Source organism: Mytilus californianus, unplaced genomic scaffold, assembly GCF_021869535.1.
Source record: "Mytilus californianus isolate M0D057914Y unplaced genomic scaffold, xbMytCali1.0.p SCAF_4, whole genome shotgun sequence".
NCBI lineage: Eukaryota > Metazoa > Mollusca > Bivalvia > Mytilida > Mytilidae > Mytilus > Mytilus californianus.
Window position 1 is genome coordinate 52403892 of NW_026262690.1, and position 25582 is coordinate 52429473.

General features: G+C 32.7%; 2 protein-coding genes across 2 annotated transcripts; both read right to left on the minus strand.

The window, feature by feature from the left end:
• Positions 1-2698: 2698 nt before the first annotated feature.
• LOC127738224 (LITAF domain-containing protein-like) lies at positions 2699-7309 on the minus strand. The gene is made up of 3 exons (XM_052249401.1): positions 7164-7309; positions 5951-6194; positions 2699-2894 (listed from the first exon to the last, which is right to left on the minus strand). Exons 1-3 carry the CDS (start codon positions 7231-7233, stop codon positions 2783-2785), a joined length of 426 nt encoding a protein of 141 aa, XP_052105361.1. The 5' UTR covers positions 7234-7309; the 3' UTR covers positions 2699-2782.
• Positions 7310-11536: 4227 nt separating this feature from the next.
• On the minus strand, positions 11537-24904 carry LOC127738231 (LITAF domain-containing protein-like). The gene is made up of 3 exons (XM_052249406.1): positions 24759-24904; positions 22081-22330; positions 11537-12199 (listed from the first exon to the last, which is right to left on the minus strand). Exons 1-3 carry the CDS (start codon positions 24805-24807, stop codon positions 12091-12093), a joined length of 408 nt encoding a protein of 135 aa, XP_052105366.1. The 5' UTR covers positions 24808-24904; the 3' UTR covers positions 11537-12090.
• Between the last annotated feature and the right edge of the window lie 678 nt (positions 24905-25582).

Sequence of the window (25582 nt, forward strand, 5' to 3'; positions counted from 1 at the left end):
AAAGAAATTCTCTTTTAAAGCAGTGTAGAAGTAACTCAACCATTTATTGATTTATAAGAATTAAATTTTTGATGAGTTTTATTTGTCAGTTTTTATTGAAAAATGAAAAAAAAAATTTTTTAATTTGGTGCGTCCGAAGACCTTTTCTTGATTTACCTTCATCAGGAACGCTCAAACACAAAATATTGAAAGCCATCGAAATATAAGTACTTCTTGAATTCATGAGGAGCCATTTGACAAAAAGTGCCTAAAAAGGGTAATACATGTAAGGACTGCTTTGCCTTAGAGAGTTTGGGATCTTAGTTTCATAATATGTTTAAAAGTTATCAACGGAGAATTTCGAAGGATATCTTATAAATCATGTCTGTACCGTAGCACTGACAACTGAGCTGACGATACCACCGTGGACTAGCAGCCCCCTAGCAACGGTATCGACCCAGAGCTAGAAAAAGTAAATAACCAGTTATTAATTTTGAGCGTCGGAAGCATTTTTCTAGATTCTATACATTCATCAAGAAAGTTCAACCCCCCACCCCCCCAAAAAAAATGAGAGCCTAGGAAGTAAAAGTACTTGCAAACGTGCTATAAGACGTAATAGTACCTTAAAACAATAGTCAAATCCAACTCAAGTCAATTTTGTCTAAGTAGTGAAAACGTGAAGTACATCCGAGCCGTTGCTTACATGTCTTGTGTCAGAACAAACTTTTGGTTTTACTCCAGTGTACAGTGCTTTCTCTTAGGTTTTATGATCTCGTTAATTTATAACAGAACTGTGTTTTGACATTATTATGAAAAGTCTCTTATTACGAACGTGTATAGTGCTTCCGTCCGGTCTTGTTAGCGCTCTCATAGGTACAATTCTTGCCAGATTTTTATAAAACTTATACTATAGGTTAATATCAGCAATATCTCGGACAAGTTCTATAATGGTGGCCGATCGACTTTTTTTAAAAGAGTTATGCCCCTTGGAAATATTAAATTTATGGAAAATGGCCTCGTTAACGCTCTCAACGGTACAATTCTTGTCAGATTTTTATAAAACTTATTCTATAGGTTAATATCAGCAATATCTCGGACAAATTCTATAATGGTGGCCGATCGACTGTTTTTTGAAAGAGTAATGCCCCTTGGAAATATCAAATTTATGGAAAATGGCCTCGTTAGCGCTCTCACGGGTACAATTCTTGCCAGATGTTTTATAAAACTTATACTATAGGTAAATATCAGCAATATCTCGGACAAGTTTTAAAATGGTGGCCGATCGACTTTTTAAAAAAGAGTTATGCCCCTTGGAAATATTAAATTTATGGAAAATGGCCTTGGTAGCGCTACAAAAAAAGTGTTTTATTTAGTTATTGCCCTTGTACCTTGGATAGATAAGATATGTGCAACGCGGGGGACATTGGAACTCTGTACTTTTATTAAAAGTAAATTTTATTGAATATTTCAACTTATAAAAGCTTGCAACTACCAAAAACAGATACTATATTTAGTATAAAACAAGGAGCATTTACATATTTTGAGCAAACACTAAAAATTGGAGATGGATAAAAAATGTCATATAATAAAACAATTGTTGAATTGACATCAGTTGATAAATCATTTGACTTCATATGAAGCAAGCCTGAGTGAAGAATCATTTTATTTCTTATCAAGCAATCTGATTGGTTAATTACCTTGGTGTAAATAACACCACACCCCAGTTCACCCTTGATAAAATTTTGCCAAAATAAAAAAAAAAAAAATTTTGGCAAAATTAAAAAAATGTCCGAAATACCCAAAAATAAAACAGAGTAATATTTGAAAATGCGCAGCAACATCGATGTTGACAAAATATGCAGTGGAAGTTCTTAATAAGAATTTTTCAATCTTATTCCCCGGTCTTAAAATTAGTAAAGGAACGCTTCATAATAAATAAATTCGTTATCTTGGTGCAATCAGAGGTGTACGGAACTTTACATCGGTTTTGAAAATGGCTAGACCCTTCGGCTGCGCCTCAGGATTTATGAATTTTCAACTTTGCCTGATGAGGCTGGAACCTTACTTTCCTAATATTTTCTTAATTTATAAATGGAGAATTTTAGAAACATGATTTAATAAATGATGCCAGTACTGAAGCACTGACTACTGATCTGATGATATCCTTAGGGACTAAGAATCACCAGCAGCGGTATCGACCCAAAGCTACAAAATGAAAAATAACTCTTTATTAATTTGGTGCTTCAAAAATGTACATCAAGCTTCAAAATCAACGGTGTTTTCACGATTGCATGTTGTAAGGCAAACCGATAATCACTCATAATAATGGAGCGAAGCTGGTTGTGTAGGATGTTTTAGTTGTAAATGTGTATGCGTTGGTTTGGCAACTACCTTCTCATCTATAGCAATATATAACCAGTGGTCACAACTCCATTCCATGTTTTTGGACGGAAATACTGTCATATAAATTTGATAGTTGAATTAGTACACATAAATATTTTAAATGTACAACTTGTAATATAAGATTTACTAAATACATTATAAGGAGAGAGAGACCAACCTTCGTTTATTCAACTCAATGTTAAATGTAATTTGGAAAAAAAGAATTTCTAGAAAAAAGAATAAGAAAGAATATGATGCAAGAAAACAAGTAGTTTTAACATCTACCTGCAGAAAACCATTACTTATAAAAGATATTTACTAGTGTAAGTAGTAAAGGCTGAATGTCCAGTATTTTATTTTTAAATATTTTTCTATGTGTTAGTCCTATCATTATAGTTGAAACATTAAATCATTCCGCATCTCAGTTCATCCTGTTGTAGCGGCCAACCATTTTATGACAGCTAGGACAAGTATGGATTACGTCTTTGCAGGCATCCAGGATGAAAGGGATTAAACAACACCCAATCCATAACCTGGAATAACAGAGTAAACATAATAACCTGATTTAAAGCAATAATTAAATATATGAAATAAAACGTAATAAGCATTTCTAAGTTCTTGTTTATGAAGGTTAAACATACATCTCGTGATCCAATTCAAACATATAAGTAAGACAAAACAGATATTGGTTTTCGACTTTACTGTTCTCTGAATTAACGGGGGTGTAGAAAAACTGAATGAAATACATCAACAGAGAAAAGTTTAAAATAGTAAGTACCAACAATAAATTTATGAACATGCCAACATGAATTAAAGCTATCAACAATATGAACCCCTATTAAAACCTGGAGTGATATCTCTTGTTTTTTTTTCGGAAGGATTCCCTCAGTCGAATTATCTTAGAAGAATTTGGCTATTATGTTTAGGTCCTCCTTTTTATCATATAGTTCCTAAAGTTTTAACGTATTTACGCATGTCTAGCTTTCAAATGTTAAGGTTTGAGCATACCTGACAAAGGTAAATCCACAAAAGCGCGTATTTATTTTTTTAATTGACAAACAAGTGACACTACAATCAGTTTCAAAAACGATTTTTTCCACATTTATGTCTTATTTCTGTATTTATTATTTAAAATATGCTTCAATCAATGACCCACTCTATGACAGGGAAAATGCGTGTTATGATACGGGTTATGTTCTTCTCGTATATTTTGTGATGGTATGATACTAAACACCTAACGGGAGTGATTGTGCTTGATTTTCATATGATGAAGACATACTCTTTCAATCAGTTTAATTGAGGTCTGGAGCTGGCATGTCAGTAACCGCTAGTAGTCCTTTGTTAATTTATGTATCATTGTCATTTTGCTTAGTTTCTTTAGTTGCCTATTCTGACATCGGAATTGGAATTCTTTTAAACTGAGTTTTCTTACCTTTACTGTGCGTATTGCTGTGTGTTTGTTTATTCAACATTGTCTGATGGTATAGGGGGAGGGTTGAGATCTCCTAAAACATGTTTAACCCCGCCGCATTTATGCGCCTGTCCCAAGTCAGGAGCCTCTGGCCTTTGATAGTCTTGTATGTTTTTTATTTTTATTTTAGTACATTTATATGTTTCGGAGTTTAGTGCGACGTCCATTTTCACTGAACTAGAACACATTTTGTTAAGGGGCCAGCTGAAGCCCGCCTCAGCGGGAGGGATTTTCTTGCTGTTTTGAAGACCTATTGGTGGCATTGGGTTGATTTCTGCTCTTTGGTCGGGTTGTTGTCTCTTTGACACATGCCCCATTTCCATTCTCAATTTTATTTTATATTGTTTGGATCTTAATATATGTTGCCATATATCATCATTTTCATTTAATTGAACGAAAGAATTGAACCCTATTTGGGCGTACCAAATTATAAGCCTGGTATATTTGACGAGTCTTTATCATTAGAAGACATCTTGATCGGTTAAGATCATCACAAAACTATAAACTCTACTGAATGGAAATACTTCACAATAATAAATATAGGGACGTTTATTTTTGACATTAGTCTGATAAAAATCAACCAAATTGTTATGATTTATATAGGAATTAATGAATCAATAGCTTAAAAAATAGTACAACCTGTATAATACATATCAATTTAAATTTTTTTTCAGTCAAATACGTCTTTGGTGCCGGACCGTCAACATAAATACTCAGTTGGGTAATGAGAATTTTAAACTTTAAAACATCATAAATTAAACTTATAAGCTTAAATATGTAGATTGTCCATGACAAAAACATTAAATAATATAGTTTGAGAATACTTTATAATAGTAACATGAGTAAACGTGAATACAATTTTCACTTTTGCTGATGTTGATAGCGTATAAATATGTGCACCAGTTGCTGCTTTTAAAATGTAAGTGAACAGATTTGTCCTCAATTGATCATAATGGTCACAAATCAGCATCAAATGTGTTTCATCGTCAACAGAATGAGAGATCGAAAGAACCAATCTATCGGTTTCTATCAATATACAGACAAGTTCTACAATAGCTAGGTACTTTCGTAGGTTGATACATTTGAGCGTTCGATTTTGTCAGGTTTATGGACTTCCCCCCTTTTTTTTTTATTTAACTTGGAGTTCGGTATTTTTGTTTATACATACATGTATTTGTTTTTTAGTTCCTTTTTGCAAGCATACGTTTATCACTTTGGTATCCTCCGCCTCTCTTTATAAGTTTATGTGTTCTTATTTTTGCATTTCTTGTACATTTTGGAACAACTGTTCCAGTTGAAGCTAGGGTAATTTTGATTCTTGCACACAAGATAATGTGTTACTTGTTGATAATCACACACATCTAAAGTGTCTATACGAATTCGTTTTCATTATAATGTCTTAATGTCGTGTAAACATGCTTTCCTGTAGCAATTAGAATACGTATCAACTCCCTTCAAACCAGCAGAAATGTTTTATCTTGTGAAGTGGTATTTGTATGGTTGTTCGCATCCAACCAATAGCATGCATGATAACAAGAAAAAGTGAATCATTCCCGACTCCTTAAATGTTCAAATTGTACTGAACTGAAATCTCTCTTTTAAAAGAAACTTTTGAACTACTCGTCATTCCTTGTAAAAATATCGTAATTCAAATTCCCGTATGTCAGAAAGTTTTCAATTCAGGTCATATACTGCAGATTGTATACGCAATTCCAATGCTGAAAAATCCTCAGATGAAAACTATTGTTTCATTCGCATCAGTAACTTCTCTATTTTTATTATATGAACAATGATCTGTTTAATCTACGACTTGGGGCTATTGTGGGCTGGACACCTTAAAGAAGGATGAAAATTATCCGTAGAACGTATCAAGTTAGATTTTTTTTTAAGTGTGTGATATCAAAGCCAATCTCTTACCTGATCTATTAATTTTCAAGACTTCAATAAGAACTAAGCTGTTGATGTAACATTACAACCACCAGTCAGACCTCTGTTTGACGTCCAAGAGTTTTAGGCAACAATACGTGCAAGCAATACTTTTTTGGCCACAATGATTACACTTAATTTTAAATGAATGACAATAGATTAACTACTAATATTGTCCCGAATATAACATACCCTATAATACACATCACACCAGCAACAACCCATGTCATTGTTCCCGTTTCATAGTGAGTTGACGTTAGGATGTCTGCTCCACAGCTTTGACAATGGGTACGAACAGGTGCCTCTCTGAATTGTTGTATAAGAACTGTCGGCTGCCCAGTGACAACAACGGTCGGATTAGATTGTTGTGTTCCATACCCAGTGGATTCTCGCTGTGCAGGATATCCACCAGGTTGGTTGTAATTTCCTGGGTAAGCTGTCAAAAAAGGTTGCTACATAATTATTGTCAGAACTGAAAGAATATATGTACTAAATAGCATACATTATTTAAATAAGCCTGATTGCAATTTAATTTTGAAATCAAAGAAAATTACATTTTCTTATATTACAAATAATTAAACACAGATAGAATGTTACATCTGAAATTCTGACAATCAGCCTTTAGCAAAAACGGCATCATAATAATATGTAAAGCAGAGCAATGCAATAATCAATTTAGATTCGGTTTAGTGACCGGGAATTCGGAGTTTCACTGAAAATGGAGAACTGACGGTACAATGCAGAAAAATTTAAAAGAAAGAAAGACATTGTCAAAAACCACTATCTTGTATTCATTATCCGACATTTCATTTTCAACCACGATGTTGTGATATTTGTGAGAAAAATGGTAAAAATCGATCTTCCTGCCGCTACCTTCAAACAAATGTTTAATCAAAGGTAGCATGGATACGTATTCAAATGAAGTTGAATTATTGACTCAAAAGCAAATAAAACGATCACATTTAACTCAAAATGCATGTAATAAACATGTTGCAATTGAAGTATTTGACATAAAAAGGCCACTTTAAACATGGTTTTCAGTAAAATAAGTTATTGGCCAAGGCCTTATTCAAAAATAATTTTACACATATTCTATTAAAACATCTTTATTAAAGATATCGTGTAGCAAAATTTCTTTTTGGGAAAAGACTTGCCTGATATCTAAATATTAAGACTAGATCTCAAAATGAAGCTAATTTTAAGTTTTAAATCAAATGGAGGAAGATCGAATCCTGTCTTGGGTATGAAAAAAATCAGTTCTAACCAGCCAAAATAATCATCTCGAAAATCAAATGGTATTCAACATATGAATAGCGTCTCCTGTAGTTTCTGACAGAGAAATATTCACTAGACATACGTATGCAAGTTCTTCATCTAAAAACAAAATGTGATTAGCTATTATTACCTGGAGGTGGCTCATTATACATCGTAGGGGACTGTCCATTCTGTGAGAGTGGAGTTTGTTCCTTCGACATTATTTCACAAAATTGTTTAAAACCTCTGTACAACCAAAATTGCCTTTATTGACAAATAATGATATGTGATCATAAGTATCAGATAACATTCATGTGACTTTTTGATTGTCTATTTATAGTTTTGATATCATCTGTTTTCTATTTTGAATAGAGAGCCTTTAAATAAATTTAAAAACAATTTAATGAATCAACTAAATGGTTTGTCATAAAAAGTGAATGATTGGTTGGTTTTTTTTTGTTGTTTTGTAGACGAAACGCGCGTCTGACGTACAAAATTACAAAAAAGGGTATGTTGAACAAGGGAAGAAATTAAGTCTAATTTGACGTAATGCATCCTTTATAGCCAATTTGACGCTTGCTTATATTGGTTTTACTGTCGGATGGAGAAAGTCCATGTACCGAACTCCAAGGCAAATTCAAAATAGTGAAGTCCAAAAAACTAACATAAACACTTTCAATCAACGGAACAAGTGAAAAACAACTGCCATATTCCTGACATGGTACAGGCATTTTCCGAAGAAAATGGTGGGTTAAATCTGGTTTTATAGCTAGCTAAACATCCCACTTGTATGACAGTTGTTTATAGATTCGTTATATCGACAAAATTGGTTGAGCAACCAAAAACAGATATAATAGGTTAATGTGACAATTATTGGGATCCAGCAGCCAAATCTGTGAAAAAAATACCGACATACAACACAACTAACTAAAAAATTCAAACAAACATACTTTATTTGAACTTTGGTGGATAGTTGTCTCATTGGCAATCATACCTCATCTCCTTATTTTCATATACAAATTAATCTAACAAAGACGCCAACAAGTAAGTGTAGTAGATAGTAAATTTGACAATGACGTCAACAAAAAAGTTTTTGTCGTTGAAAGTACATACCGTATATAGTATACACTTTCTCGATTAAGTAAAAATTAAGTATATATAAATACAAGGGTAAACAAAACAGAAAAAAAATCCTTTGTGTGCCCGAATCGCACCAGGAAAGCCCAAAGTTAAAAAGTCAAAAACCCGATGGCGGATGCATGAATACTAAGTCACGTCAAAAGTCATAAATGAAATGAGTCTAAATGAATCATTGTAAGGGTTTGTTAACGTACTGAGATCATGGCAACCCCCTATACGAGACAGCCAATTGAAAATTCCAATTCCGATTAGATGTAGCTGCGTATTTTTGCATCCCACACATCCAAATGGACTCCCGTCTTCAGCACCGCATGAGTGGGTCAAGCGATGACCATTTTCCAGTCACCCCTTGGTGTCTGCTTTAACTGTTTGTCCGGTTATTTCGATGAGAAGAACAAACGGGGTTCCTCGTTATATATACACTATTCGTACAATGTAGGAAAATATGAAATGTTATTGTACAAGCTTCAGAAACATTGTTTTTATCCTGCAATTTAACATTAAACTTAAACTTATTGTTTAAGAAATAATTCATGGTTTGTCATTTATATTCGTATTTTACCCCTCGCTAACGCTCAGGGTAAAATAATCGAATATAAATGCCCAACCCATGGTTAAATGAAAACAAATCTACGGCTGCCATGAATTATTTCGATTCTAATAGGACAAATTCGGTAATTTTGTTAACCGTGAAAGCCCTATACATACGATACTGTTTTGTCTGTTCCGTTTTACCCAATTTTGATAATATTAGTAATAATATATAATTCAATGATTTTTTTTTTAATCGCATTTTTCACTTATAAATTTTCTTCCAATGTAATTTTATTCGTTCTGAGGCGTACAAGAAGCTTTAAAACGCCTGGTATTTACATTTGATTTTTTGTTTACGGAAACATGTTTGTGATGTCACCTTGTTTCGTTGCCATGTCAAGACAATAATATCATTTCGCGGAATTTTCGTTTTATGAAATTTTACCATGAAAAATAAATTGAAATGGACTGAATTGGTTATTTTGCTGAAGACTAGAGATAAATATATTGTATCTGAAGCTTGGCCTTCGTAAACTGGGGATTTTGATGTCGAAAATTGAGAATATCTGGCAGTATAAATAAGTTGGTCGTAACGCGGAACAGCCGTTTATGTGTATTACTGCGTTTGCGCTAAAGGTAGATATATTGTGATTATACTGGTTGACGATAATAGGTCGTCATATTAGAATTTCTTTTAGATCCCAACCGTTGAATTTGTTTTTGAATGAAATCGACATGATTTTAACGCGGACCGCGATGAGGACCCCATATTGGACTATGACGTAAATAGTTATTTGCACATAACCTTTCACTTGCAACAGAAGCAGGATACCAGATGATTAAAAACGTATACTAAGTAAGTGTGAATTAACAAATACTAGTATTCCCTTAGCCAGTAAAATAGCCCCGGTGCTAGCAATATTATAAACATGACAACCACGTCAAATGATAAAATCACACTAGTAATTGATCATTTGTTCATGAATTATAACATTTTATATTCAAAACTTGTAAGACCCCTCAAAAAAGGAGATAGAACAAAGTTAACGATAAAACAGTGATTGAATTATCTTAGAGTAATTCTACAATTATAGTGTGCTCTACTTAATTTTTTTCATGTGCAGAGACTTATAAATTTATGAATTATAAAGATACTAAGTTTTCAACTCCCTTAGGCAAAGTTGACCTAAGATGGATTTGGCTATTTTTAAGGTCCTTTTTGGTCATATAGCTCTTCAGCTTTTCGGTTCTTATAAATCCTTGGTTTTCAAATATTCGGCTTTCAGAGTTTCTGTTGAAAGTACATTAAGAAAACGCTTCGAACGCGTGAAATTTATAAAGTGGTGCTTTCATTTTCGTTTCTGCTCTCAATTTCAACCAGGACGAATACAAGTTAAAAATGACCATCTTCATATTCAAAGCAGAAGTATCTGCATTTCAGTTACAAAATTGCATGGAAAGCTAAACCACGTGCATTATAATTCAATATAAAACTTCAAAGCACCCGTTGTAATAAGTTATTGTAAAGGTTTTTTTTTTCATGTGCAGAGATTGTTGCTTTCTTCAAACACGAGGCGCTCGTTAATCTGACGCCCCTTTCAGAAGCCTCATACAACAGTAAGGATCACTGGACGTCAAGGTAATCTCCGACTTTTTTTTACCATGTCATTATCTGCCCATCAATTCCGCAATGATTATTTCTTGTTACCTCTTTGTTTTCTCGAAATTCCCTTTCATCAAGAATTTAAAATAGACTAGCGATATCTTAACTGCATCTGGTAAAATGTTAAAAACATCAGAACTGCAAATGTACCCTTTCAAACGTCACCAGTGTCTGAGCAGAAAGTTGATGAGCCAAGGTTATGTCAAAGAACGTCTTGTTCTGTTTCTAAAAAAGTTCATTGGAAGGTACCAAGACCTTGTTGATAAATATTCCGTATCAACTTCACAAATAATACATGCTGGTCTTGAAGTATAGATTCTAGGTATTGACGTTGTTTATCATCTTAATTACGTGTTAAAGTTACCCATTATATTTTTTAACCTTAACTATTTATCCATATTTGATTATATACTTATGACGTGGATCGGTACTTATACACCCCGCCATTGTGTTATTGTGCTATGGTCAATTTTGAGTTCTTGTCTTTCATTTTTTCTTATGTACTTTGTCTATATGCGATTTTGTGTTTCTTTGTTGAAACAGTTATTTGTTTTATAATGATTACAATTATATTACAATGTTGACTGCTGTATCCCCATTTTTGACGTTTTTACCTATTATGTCTGCTTGTTTTGCTCACACATTGTTGTCAATATAATGGAATTCTATGCGACTGTCATACAAGAGAGAGGTTTAGCTCGATATAAAACCAGGTTTAAAATCCACCATTTTCTACAAAGGGATATGTCTGTACCAGGTCAGGAATATGACAGTTGTTTTCCATTCGTTAGATGTGTTTGAGCTTTTGATTTTTGCCATTTTATAAAGGACTTTCCGTTTTTAATTTCCCTTGGAGTTCGGTATTTTTGTTATTTTACTTTTTTCAATTTAAAAAATTTACTGTTTACAAACTGTTTAATTTTCGAAACACTGAGGATGTTCTACCACCAGACATAGATTATCTTAGCAGTATTTTTATAACCTTTTGGAATTGTGGGTTCTTAGTGCTCTTTAACTTCGTACCTGATTTGGCTATCTTGCATTTTATTTTAATCGAGAGTCACTGATGAGTTGTTATGTACACAAAATGCTCGTCTGTCATACCAATTTTAAGCCTGGTTTATTTTGGCCTCCATGATAAAGCCCCTCAGCTGACAGCAGAATAAAGCATATTAAAGCAATAAATATGAACTGCATATGGCACAATTTATTACTAAATTAAAACGATACAAAACAATCTGAATTAAAATATAAAATCAATGATTATGAAACTTTTTTTCCGTAAAAAGAAATAATATTTTTGATTTTACGATTAGAAGTACTAAATGAAAAGGTAAATAGGAATATCACAATTATATCTATATATCTACATATCTAAACAAAAACAACCAAAAAAACGAAAAAAAAAATATCATTATGCAATCACAGAAGATTTTTATCGACACTAAATATCATATATTATTATAATTGTAATATGTAATGCAGTAGTATTGTCTGCAATTATCTACACCTCATTTAAGGTGTGTCATAAGTCATTTTACAACATAAATTAGATGACCAGAAATCTGACACCACAATTAGTTTGAATATCTTTTTTTTTACAAGACATAACATACATTACACTCTGAAAATTATAAATAAGGGAGAAAGAGATGTTCTACGATTTTGATCACATGGCATTTTGAAACAGTGTCATGTTTGTAGAAAAGAGCTAGGCACAATGGCTTTGTTGGGCTCTTAACTACATTCGGTTGAAGCGTCCAATGCTGTGGCGACATGATGGACAGGTGTGAACGACATCTTTGCAACCATCAATACAGAAAGGGATCAAACAGCAACCTAGCCACAACCTGAAAAGAGATAAACACAAGTAATATGATGCTTAACAAAGTAAACACGCATAAGAATTTATTAGATAAGGTCAATTGTCGTATTTGAAATAAGTATAGAAATTGCACGAACCTATCGGTTAAAAAAGTATAAACAAAAATACCTAAATCCAAGGTAAATTCAAAAAGGGTGAAGTCAATGAAAGTGAATTATAAAACCTGACAAAATCAAACGTTAAACTATATCAATCAACAGAACGAACGGTAAACACTACAGTCATATTCCTGACTTGGTACAGGCATTTCCGGAGAAAATGGTGGGTAACATCACGCGTTTTTAATCACGTTAAAATACTGTTACAGGAATTAACATGATATTCGTGAAATGATGCCTATATGTCCCTAATATTTTTTTATTGAGTTTTGACATTGCTCCTGTCGTCGCTTCAAATACACGGGGTGAAACTTACATGGTTCAATAACCCACGAGATATTATAAAAAAAATCGTATTTAATATATAAAAAACAAATCCGATTACTTATTGCTTCTACGTATTTATACGTCCTTGGATTAAAAATTTTAGTCTTTTAGCGTTCTTGGTGAAGGGTAGAAATGCGCTTCAAACGCGCAAAATTTATAAAGTGTAGTCATTCTTGTACGAGTGCTGGTAATGTGTGTTTTGAGGGCTAATGTTTTCCCTATAATATAAAATAGTTACAGCATTTCAATACAGAATAGATTATATACTTATATATAAAACAAATGTTTTTGGGGGATAGAAGAAACAACTATATTCAAAAGTCAGTTAGACAACAACAACAACAAAAAGAGAAAACCAAACCAAGACAAGAACGATTTAAACTTTCAAACTGGAAGATATGCAGACAGGTTTTCTTTCCGTTTCCCGTTTTCCACATTTTCATTCATATGGGGTCCTGTTTGAATTGTTTTACACTAGTCATGTTGGGGCCCTTTATAGCTTGCTGTTCGGTGTGAGCAAAGGCTCCGTATTGAAGGTCGTACTTTGACCTATAATTGTTAACTTTTTATACATTGTGACTTGGATGGGGAGTTGTCTAATTGACAATCATACCACATCTTCTTATTTATATTGGATTAAATACTACATGAAGCCAAACATTTCCATGCATTTTATATAACATCGATCAAACTATGTGCGAAACAATAGATTACAACTACATTTTTATGTTAAAAACCAAATTCTTAGAGATATAAACATAAGGAGATGTTGTAATGATTGCCAATGAGACAAATATCCACCAAAGTTCAAATGAAGGGTATGTATTTGCGTATGAAAAATTATAATAAATCAGAATGAAATACAAGATAATTGAAGCCCCTTTTTATTCTTTCTTGTAGTTTCTGGTCAGCTGCCAATAATTTCTAGAGTATTTTAGTTCGAGCACTACTACTGATATGTGAAAATTCTAATTATTAAAATTTTGAAAGACTAACAGTACGTATCATGAGGAGGGATTAATCAGTGTATTTAAATCAAAAGGTCGATTTCGAGCTAAACGTTCCACAGGGTTTTAATGTTATTTGTAAAGTATTTAAAGGAAAACTTGTGTTCCTTCAATTTTCACCTTCAGGAGTATATTGTAATGGTGGTGTAAAATAGTATTGTGTATGTAAATGACATAAATAACAACTAGTGCACATGGTGAATTAGAATAATTAGTTGCTTTTCTTGTTTCATTTATTTGCACACTATGGTATTTATTTGCAGATTTAGTAAATCTAGGTAAGTTAAAGATCTAAAGAGAGCAGTGTTCTCTGAATAGAGCAGGACACACACGGGTACTAAAACGTGTTGTTATTGCAATGTTCCCCTTATTTCATTTAATGAGATGTTTTGTAATTATACAGGGCAATCGATGCCAACTATATATATTTCAAGGACATAAATATCAAATTATATTTTGGATTACCCATTCCATAATTTAATTTCGATGAACCTCAGGAAATCGTAAAAAAAAACACCGAACTAAGAATAGTCGTGTAAATTCGTGAAGCCGAAGTTATGATTTGAGTATTGAAAATTTTTTCAATGTATTAGCGAGAGAGTTTTAAAAATGCAGTTTTCTACACGGGTACAAAATGTTGACACAGAACCTTCTCAATCTTATAACTGGAAGGCTGTTGAATCATTATCTAATGTAACATCCACCATTATATTTTTGTTTCAACGGTTGCATGCATTTACTTACAAAATAGTTGCACGATAAACTGTTTTAAAACAGTTTATTTCGGAAACCTTGAACTTTCGAAAGAACACAATATCCAATTTGTAAAATAAATTTAAGATTTTTAAAAAGGTCAAACAGATTTCTTGTACCTTCATAAAGTGTTATTGATATTAGAACACTTAAGAGCGTTGTTTGCAACTTGGGAATGAGTTCATAATCAGAATGGGCAAAGAGCGCAATATTAAGTACAGTGGTGTTTCAAGGTTTGAAATTAGCGATTCCACTTGTCTGTGCTCAGGAAGTTGCCATATTTTGCTGTGGAAGCGTAATGATGTGGACAGCAATATCCTACAACTGCAGAACAAACACAGTGCGTGTCCAACGAAATTTGACGGCTCAACTTTAAAGAGATTGATACTTTGCGGCCACACACGCTCAGTATTATTGACCGACAGAGGGAGATATTTCAGCAGGACAATACCCTACCACAGACAGCAAGGGTAATCATGTATTTCATCTCTCCGAACAACATTTATGCGTTTTGCGATCCTCAAGTCGACGGATTTGAACCTCATAGAACATTTTTTGGAACGAACTTGATCGACGCGTCGCCAATGCCATCCGCACCTCAATCATTGGTCAGTCAAGTGTTGCTACATTAATGGCACAGGTTATTTGATTCGATCCTTGTTAAGAATATGCAGAACAGTGTTAGCCGCACATCGTGGTCACAATAGATACTGACTTCAACGTCATTGGGCCGGAAATTCATTCAGTATAGGTTATAGAATATTAGACATGTTCTTATTTTTTACGGAAAGTTTATTTCATTCCTATTCTTATCCAATAAAATAACTAAACTTTGGAAATACCGATATATTTCGTTTCCAAAACATACATGAAATTTCTTTCATAAAATATAAAATCATATTACAAAACAGTTTGGTAAAAAATGGAATGCTAACCGAACAAAACTAAGTCATGAGAAAAAAACATAAGTTTTTATATAGCTTGTTATTTTATCATTTTATTATTCGAATGGTTTCGAATCGCTAGATGAGCAACAAATAAAAGCAAACATTTAAAATAAAATATATATATATATATATATATATATATAATATAGAAGAAGATGCTTAGAAATGTAAAAAATTGTAAAACAACAATATACAAACATAGGCGGCGAAAGAAGGCTTCAAGTAAGGGAGCTGGGGCAAAATATGTTTGAATTGTAAATTGTTTTAAAACGATCGTCCAGATGTATACAATAGCAAATTAACAGGTAGCATATGCTTGTGAATTTAAAGTTAAATATGTGGTACTTAAATAACATTCATTCCGCCGTCTATGTATACAGAGGAGATATATAAAACATTTATACAAATTAATATAAGACATTATATTGCATTGGATACAAAGAAAGAACTAAACATTTCTACAAAGTTGTAGTGCTAAGGTTAATGTCGAAATTTCATCCTCTATTGTGACGACCGATAGTGGTGCGACAATTTGGACACGTGTGGACGACATCCTTTATACTTTTGATACAGAAAGGAATTAGACCAAGACAACAAAGAAGAAACCATATTCTGAAAATAAATAAATTAAATTGCATGTTATGAGTTTTCTACTTCTTTGACAACACAACCTTAGTGGTCATAATAGTATCTTGTGATTGTTCTTCCAACAATATAAGCATTGTCAACCTGTATGTTTTAGGTGATTATTTATTTTAAAATGTACGTGTTAGCTACATCATGCACACAATAATCTTCAAAGTGTAAACCAAGATTGATTGATTAATTAATTGTTGTATATAACTCCCAACTGCACGATTTTTTTTAGGATGTCAATAAGTTAAACAGTATATTAAAATTGTGGAAAAGTGGATGAAAGATATAACGAATATAAACATTATATTATATACATTTTACTATCACTGGAAAAGTAGGTATTCAGTTTCTCGTCAGCATGCCTTTGGTGCTGGGATATTTGTCTCAATGGCAATCACATGATAAAGAAAGGGGGATTGAGCAGTCAAAAAACTTTGGTTTTAACTCTGTAAGTATTCCTCATTTCGTAAGAGGTTATTTTTTTATAATTATATCTTTTGGGTTCATGTCTTGAGAATTTAGTGATGACGGCTACTTTGGTAATGTTTGTTACATTTATTCACAGCTTCTCTCGACTTCGCGCGATGTAGAGCTTGACATGTTATACGTTATAAAATTAATTGAATTTGCATTAAAAAAAGGCCGTTTGTTGACCTGTAGATGCTGTCCTTTTTCGTCTGTCCCAAGAAAGCACCCCCTTTTATTCAAATTACATCCGTTTTTCTTGCATACTTGGTTAGAATCCGTAATTTGAGCTTTTTGAAATGGCAGTATTATTCTCACAAAAGCTGTTTGAACAAACACTCAAAAAAGCGGACTAAACTGAGATTGACATCATTGTGATGACAGTTTGTAAAGTAACATTTCAAATAATAATGTGGTATAAACTTAATAATAATGATCCTTGTGTTCCGTAACACGACAACTTTAAAATTAAAACAACTAGTAAACATGATTCCAATATTTACCAAGACATAGAAGGACATGTCGTATTATATGATATGAAGTTTCTCTTTACAAAAAAGAACATACACAGATACCCATTCGGATTAACATAACATATTTATCTTGAATCGCTTTTTGATAGAAGCTTTAAATAAAGTCATATACCAGTAGCATATCGAGTTTAGTAGAGATTTAGTAAACCTAAAACGTGTGAAGGGGTTAGTACGAATCTATTAGACTTGGAACATGACGAGGTTAACACAAATGTGTAAGACTTGAAAGCATGACAAGTTTAGTACAAATGTGTCAGACTTGAAAGCATGACGAGTTTAGTACAAATGTGTAAGACTTGAAAGTATGACGAGTTTAGTACAAATGTGTAAGACTTGAAAGTATGACGAGTTTAGTACAAATGTGTAAGACTTGAAAGTATGACGAGTTTAGTACAAATATGTAAGACTTGAAAGTATGACGAGTTTAGTACAAATGTGTAAGACTTGAAAGTATGACGAGTTTAGTACAAATGTGTAAGACTTGAAAGTATGACGAGTTTAGTACAAATGTGTAAGACTTGAAAGTATGACGAGTTTGGTACAAATATGTAAGACTTGGAAGCATATGACGAGGTTAGTACAAACGTGTGAAGAATTACGAGGCTAGTACAAATGTGCAAGACATGGATGCATGACAATTTTTGTACAGATGAGTAAGAATTTGAAACATGACGAGATCAGCACAAATGTATAATACTCAGAAATCTGACGAGATCATAAGATATGTCAGAGACTATTACAATAAAATGTATTGCTATATTCAAATTAGTCAAGGTTTATGTTTCTAAAATCTGGGTCTCTGGTCAAATATGAATGTCTTTTCAAATCGAAACCATCCAAATCCGTGACGATTCTCATCTCATCCTATTAAAACGTCCAATCTTGTGTTTGACAACTTGGACAAGTATGGATCACGTCCTTGCATGCGTTAAAAACAGAATGGAATTAAGCAACATCCAAGCCATAACCTGTAAAACATATTTTATTATTTTACCTTTCAAAAATCGTAAATTGAATAATGTACATATATAAATATGTAAGGTTATGAGAGCCAGAGGTATACGTCAATATGACGTAATGGGAACTAGAGGCTCTAAAGAGCCTGTGTCGCTCACCTTGGTCTATATGCATATTCAACAAAGGACACTCTCCAACATTGAAGACGAGAAAAGAATTAATGACAAAAATATCTTTTTCTTTTTTTTTTTATCTTGTATTGCTGATCATTGAAGTTTCTTTAGTTTCTCTCTATCTTATTTAGCTTTTGCTCCAAACACAAAAGAGGGTAAAAAAATCCTAATTTAAGGGCAATAACTCATATAAAGAGTAACAGTCTACTAATTATATCAGCAAAATTTGACTTTTTAGCAGGTCTTGTCTTGCTTATCATTTTTGATTATTTAATCTATTATAATTTTTATCATATAAGGCAAAACGCAAAAAAAATGGAAAAAATCGTCATTAAAGGGCAATAATTCCAACAAGGAGTCGTCGGACAATTTCCTCCATTTGTCTTAATTGTAGATCTTGTCTTGCTGATCATTTTTGTAAATTTAAGTTTCTTTCTATCTATTATAAGTTTTAAGATATTTGACAAAAAACGCAAAATAAATTGTACAAATGGTCATCAAAGGGCAATAACTCTAATAAGGAGTCAACTGACGATTTCAACTATAAGATTTATTTGTAGACCTTGTCCTTCAGATCATTTTTGCAATTTAAAGTTTCTCTCTATCTATTATAGTTTTCAAGATAATAGGCAAAAATCGAAAAAAGTGGTAAAATTTGTCATTAAAGGGCAATAACTCCTACAGGAAATCGTCTGACAATTTTGACTTATATAGAGAATTGGTAGAGCTCAACATCCTGAACAATTTTACCCGTTTCAGATTTCCTCTATTTATAACGGTTATCAGAAGAAAAGACTAACTTGCATTTTACCCCTAATTTTAGCCACGTCGGCCATCTTTGTTGGCAGGCGGGGTCATCGGACACATTTTTTAAAACAAAATACCCTAATGATGATTGTGGCCAAGTTTGATTTTATTTGGCCCAGTAGTTTCAGAGGAGAAGATTTTTGTAAAAGATTACAAAAATTTATGAATTTTTTTTAAAAATTGACTATAAAGGGCAATAAATCCTTAAGGGGTCAATTGACAATTTTGGTCATGTTGACTTATTTGTAGATCTTACTTTGCTAAACATTACTGCTGTTTACAGTTTATCTTTATCTATAATAATATTCAAGATAATTACCAAAAACTGCAAAATTTCCTTAAAATTACCAATTCAGGGGCATCAACCAAACAACGGGTTGTCTGATTCGTCTGAAAAAATTAGGGCAGATAGAACTTGACCTGATGAACAATTTTACCCGATGTCAGATTTACTCTAAATGCTTTGGTTTCAGAGATATTAGACAAAATCTACATTTTACCCTTATGTTCTATTTTTATCAATGTCGGCCATCTTGGTCGGCGGGCGGGATCATCGAACACTTTTTTTAAACTAGATACCTCAATGATGATTGTGGCCAAGTTTGATTCTATTTGGCCCAGTAGTTTCAGGGGAGAAGATTTTTGTAAAAGATTACAAAAATTTACGAAAAATTGTTAAAAATTGACTATCAAGGGCAATAACTCCTTAAGGGGTCAATTGACCATTTTGGTCATGTTGACTTATTTTTAGATCTTACTTTGCTGTACATTATTGCTGTTTACAGTTTATCTCTATCTTTGCTGTACATTATTGCTGTTTACAGTTTATCTCTATCTTTGCTGTACATTATTGCTGTTTACAGTTTATCTCTATCTATAATAATATTGAAGATAATAACCAAAAACTGCTAAATTTTCTGAAAATTACCAATTCAGGGGCAGCAACCAACAACGGGTTGTCTGGTTTGTCTGAAAATTTCAGGGCAGATAGATCTTGACCTGATGAACAATTTTACTCCATGTCAGATTTGCTCTAAATGCTTTGGTTTCAGAGATATTAGCCAAAATCTACATTTTACCCTATGTTCTATTTTAGCCATGGCGGCCATCTTGGTTGGCGGGCTGGGTCGTCGGACACATTTTTTAAACGAGATACCCCAATGATGATTGTGGCCAAGTTTGGTTAACTTCGATTTAGTAGTTTCAGAGGAGAAGATTTTTGTAAAAGTAAGCGACGGACGACGGACGACGGACGCCAAGTGATGAGAAAAGCTCACTTGGCCCTTTGGGCCAGGTGAGCTAAAAAAATACTAACTAGAAGTCAACATACTGTCTTCAACAATAGACAAATGTGAATTCAAAATGTTGATACATGTCATAATGATTTAATGGAAATAAAGCACATAAAATGTTATTGTGCATGATGCTTTAATCCCAGTGTCGTAATGTTTTAAGGATAAATATGTTGCCAATGGAAAACTTTGGTTTACAAAGCGTTTTCCAAAATAAGATGTAGATATATGCCAAATATTTCATGTTATTAAATATGTCTGCCACGTCAGATTACCTTACTTGGCTGTAAACAGCACTTAGAGTGATGTAATGTTGGGAATATGTGATTAACATAAAGAAAATAGTGATTTGCACATGTTTTAAGGAATACATTATGAATGACGAGAATAATTTGTCCGGATAACCTTAATAGCCTGAATAGAATTGTACAGTTTAAACTGTCCACGGCTAACAGTGTAGTAAATGTTCAAACCAAATTAGTAAAAAAAATCTTTCATAAGTAACAACTGTGAAATCAAGATAAAAAACATGTTCCTATCTTCTGATATCTTAAAATAAAATGATGCAAGAGTAAATCATTGAAAACTAGAATATTGTAAATATCATTAATTACTTACATACAACATGTTTAGTCTTTATATCTGTAATTCTGTGTCGCTTCACTACTATATTTAGCCATATGATCTTGTGTGAGCTTCAGCATATACCATGATTGTTTTGATAAGATTCCGATCATTCCACGAAAACGAAAATCATTTGAAACGAGACTTGGGAAGAAGTTGCGATTTTTGTTACAGTGCAAATGATTTGGTAAAGGCGTCATTAGTACTAAGACTAAGTTAAATGTTATAAAAATGAGGAGATGTGATATGATTGCTAATGAGATAACTATCCACCAGAGTTAAAATGAAGTGGTAGTTAGCAACTTTAGGCCACCGTACAACCTTCAACAATGAGAAAAAACACATACCGTCGACATGACAAATGTCAAACAATTCAAACGAGATTGCTCGTTTTAACTCTTTTGATCATTTGCACTGCGTAATCGAGAAAAAAAACGATAGTCCTTTTTTAAAGCTTTCCAACTTATGAAAAAAAGACTTTCAAAAATTAAAAATGCATTTACAAATGACAGTATAAAAATATCATTGAGATGAATCTCTAGATATTATCTGTGTTGACCAATGTCAATTTTGTAGATACAGATGTGAAATGAATCTATTAGTATCACATGTGATATAATTTGCTTGGTAATTGAGGAACTTTTTGTAAAAAAGATAGATATTGATTTAAAATGTTAGTAAATTGTAACTTAAAGATAAAAAAAAAAAAAAAGAACAAAACTTTAATTTTGATAGAGTTTGTTTTGCAGAGACATTTTAACCAAAAATGAAGCTTTAAAGGTAGTAAAAATATGTTTAGACTTTTAGATACAAGTCAATTCAATGGGTTCAGATGTCTTTCGATGCAAAATTTTCAATAATTGACCAAAATTGTCTTCAGTGTCAGAGTCTTGCAATGTTTGAATTTTGATTTAATGGATTAATGTAAAATTATTTCAAAATCTCTAATTTTGGTTTGTTGATACTCTTCATGAACAGTGCAGTGATTCTGATTGTGTACGTGAAGCAAATACTACGGGAAATCGCAATATAATTAACTTTAAGCATTACACACTGTGAATTTTGGATGAAGCACTATTCACTATATATTAACATTTTCGTTGTAAATTATTTGACACATTTTTAAAACGATGAAATGTTGTCAGAATATTTTCGTATAAAAACTAGTGTTTCAACCAAAATTCGTTGTTACAAGGTTGCATAAAATCAAAAGAAAACAGTATCTACCCGACAAAACACAATACTCCAGCAACAACCCAAGTCATGGTTCCCGTTTCATAGTGAGTTGCGGTCAAGATGTCTGCTCTGCAGCTTGGACATTGGGTACGAACAGGTGCCTCTCTGAACTGTTGTACCAAAACTGTTGGCTGGCCAGTAACAACAACAGTAGCACTGGATTGTTGTCCGCCATACCCATACTGTGGCTGTGGTTGCGCAGGGTAACCGCCTGGCTGCTGGTTATATTGACCAGGGTATGCTGTAAAAAAATTAACCGATCGTGACATCAGAAGTTATTTTTTTGTTACATTTTATAGTTGAAACTCCAGAGATTAAAACACAATAAACAATGTATGTTGCCATTAAAATGTGTGCTACGAAATGTTCAACTTCATTGGGGGTAACGGATGTGACTTAAAGTCAGTACATTATAGAACCTGTTGTAAGTCTCAAGTACCAAATCATAAATCATTTTTTATCAGTAAATTTTAAATACTTGCTAGTTTAGATTTGAACCGTGAAATAAGGCAAACATACAGATCTTTTCTTAAAAAGAAAGGCTGTGCAAAAATACAATACTCGGGTGAAATATGTAGTAAAAATGAATTAATTCTCCATATATTAAGTACTTGGAGGCTGTTTTTAGGAACTAGAAACATTCTGTACAAAGGAGCCGAATCATTTTAGCCTGTGGCTCAATATTTCTAACTAAAATACTGTTTTGTTCATTTGTTCACATCATAGTGCTTTCAAGACAAAATATATACTGGTTGAAAAACATGACAAAGGAACGCTTTGACGTAAAATGTCAGAAAATCATCTCCCTCTTTACACCACCAAATTACTTAAAAACAATCCCTTTGTTTACTTTGAAAATCGGATGCAACTGACAAACACACATTTTTTTCAAAGGAAGACCTTAGGTTACTTAATTCTCGGGTTTTATAAACTGAATGGTTGCTGAATGATTGATTACCAAATTATAATTATCTTATTTCTTGCTTTAGCGTTAGTTCAGACTTTTACCTATTAGAAATGATATCGATCTTCATAATTATATTTTACTGTTGAAAAAAAGATCTAGCATTACATTGCATTTCATTCTTTAAATTTTGACCAGATACTATTACTACGTAGATAATGAATGAATGGCTTTCAGCATAATATATGACAGTAATTTTCCTTTGCCAAATCTGCAAATTTCTGTCAACAATTCTTCGAAATAACTTTTCTCTCATCTGTTATGTAAAGATGAAAATGTTCGTCCGCCTGATAGTTCGATCGTAAGATAAACTATTTGACCCCCAAGGGTGACTGGGGAGTAGAAATATGGTCACTTAGGTCTACTTCCGACCGTCAGTAAAATCCTAGTCAAAGTGGGGCGTCCCTTTAGCTGTGCGGGATGTACAAGCACATAGTCACGTCCGGTCAGAATGGGGATGTTAAATCCGATGCTTCGTGTAGAGAGAGTGCCACTCTCTGCACGGTAAGAACCCTTGCAACAACTCTTTAGGAGGTACGTAGGTGGGCCGTTGCAAGTCAAAATTTCTGTCCCTATCCAATTTACCCTCATTTTTCACTGGCAGTCCAAAATTCCCTAATCACATTCTTTTACAAGATCTACCTTTTGTATTTATTGTTAATTTGTTCTCGCTCGTTTCAAAAGTTGCGCTATTTAAGAATTCTTATTTTTATATGGTGTCTTACGTATTAGTTTAGCGTTTCAAATTTCTACCATTTAATGCAAAACTGTAAAAAGCGACAAAATAACCTCATTTTGAGATCTTTGTAAAACAAAGTTTAACAGTTTAACCTGGAAAGAGGATAGATTTAATAACTCGATAACATAAAAACCTGCTCGTCAGATACACCAAGAACAAATTATGTTCATTATGATTGAAACACGAATAACCCCCTATTGTCCGTTAAAGACATTTGTGTCTGTAACATGGGCTGGTTGAAAGGATACCTTTTTTGAATTTCAATAGTGAATAGTTCATGTGTAGTTTGTAAACATTTAAAAAAATCCAATATCAGCATATCTCAGGTGTACACATAATTCTCTTACCTGTGTACTGACCTATTTCGGATATAATTATTTAGTAGGTCTCTGTCTATATATACCTACATCTAATGCAATTATAGTGTTTTGTTGTCTCCATGACAATACCTTTAATATATTGATCAAACCAGGAAGAACACCTATTGTAACACTACTCTACCAGATGACATGTGTATATTTATAGACATTGAATTTCTATTTATTTCTTCAATATTTAGGTACACAGTAATTTTCCACTAAATTCTACTGTAAAGAAACGGGTGCGGAATGTTGGTCAATAATTGTAGCAAAAAAAAATAGATTTTTTTTTTTATATATGAAACGAAAAGAAATATTTTTTGTTTAGTATTGATTGATTTAATTTTTCAAAATAAACTGATTAAAATATCTATTACTAATTGCCAACAGTTTATTCTCCAAACAGTGAGCTTTATTTTGATTAATAAAGTCTATGTCCGTTGATTTCAAATTTCAAATAAAATAAACATTGAGTCCCATTTTTAATTCATTCATTGGTGAAAATTTTAAATGACCACTTTAGTTAAAGCCTATTAATACTGACCCAGAGGTTAAATTCAATTGTAGAGATAATGGTGGTCTTAAAAAAAGATTAAATATTACTTACCCGGTGGTGGTGGGTTATACTGCGGTGGTGGTGCACCTTTTTCCGTCATCTTTCACGAATAAACAAGGAAATTGATTAGGAATTCAATGCTTTAGAAATGTCAATATTTCGAAATACTACCTTTACAGGTTGGTACTGTTTACAGGTAATCGATCGTGCATAATAGTGCACAGGTGGCTGATTAGCTCCACTTTACATATCTATAACTTTGAAAGTCCCTTTGGTATTTTTCGCCACTCTTTATCAATATGTTCCCCTTTTGAGCAGGAATTGGAAGAAGTATGGTACACTCCTGTTCATCCGACATGCTATGTTCATGATTATAAATGTGCTATAATAGAGTGATCAGCAAATGAATGAATATAAATTTATATGAAAAAACAAGAAAATATATGTTCATGGCAATATTTTTTTTACCAAGTTTTCATTTCAAATAACATATTATTTCGATTTAAATGCATAGTGGATTTTATTTCATTTAAAAATATTTTCTAAATGAATGAAAACACCTTGTGCGGTTGATGTTAAGCATTGTTAAATTCCACATGGTTCTGGTCGAGAATACAAAACTTGAATAGAACTGAAAAAAAAATAGCATTTCAAAAAGTTTGATAGGATTAACAGAATTTCATAATCATGTTCAAAGCATCTGAAAAATCTATAAATAAACCATGCATTGGTTATAATTTTCAAATGGTAAATACTTGTTTAATGAATGTACACTTTCAAATGTCTTTGCTTTTATTCCCAAATGCCGTGGTTGCATCTTCAAATAGCAATTACACTAGTTTTTGTCTTAGGTTTAGCCCGGTCAGATTGAACTC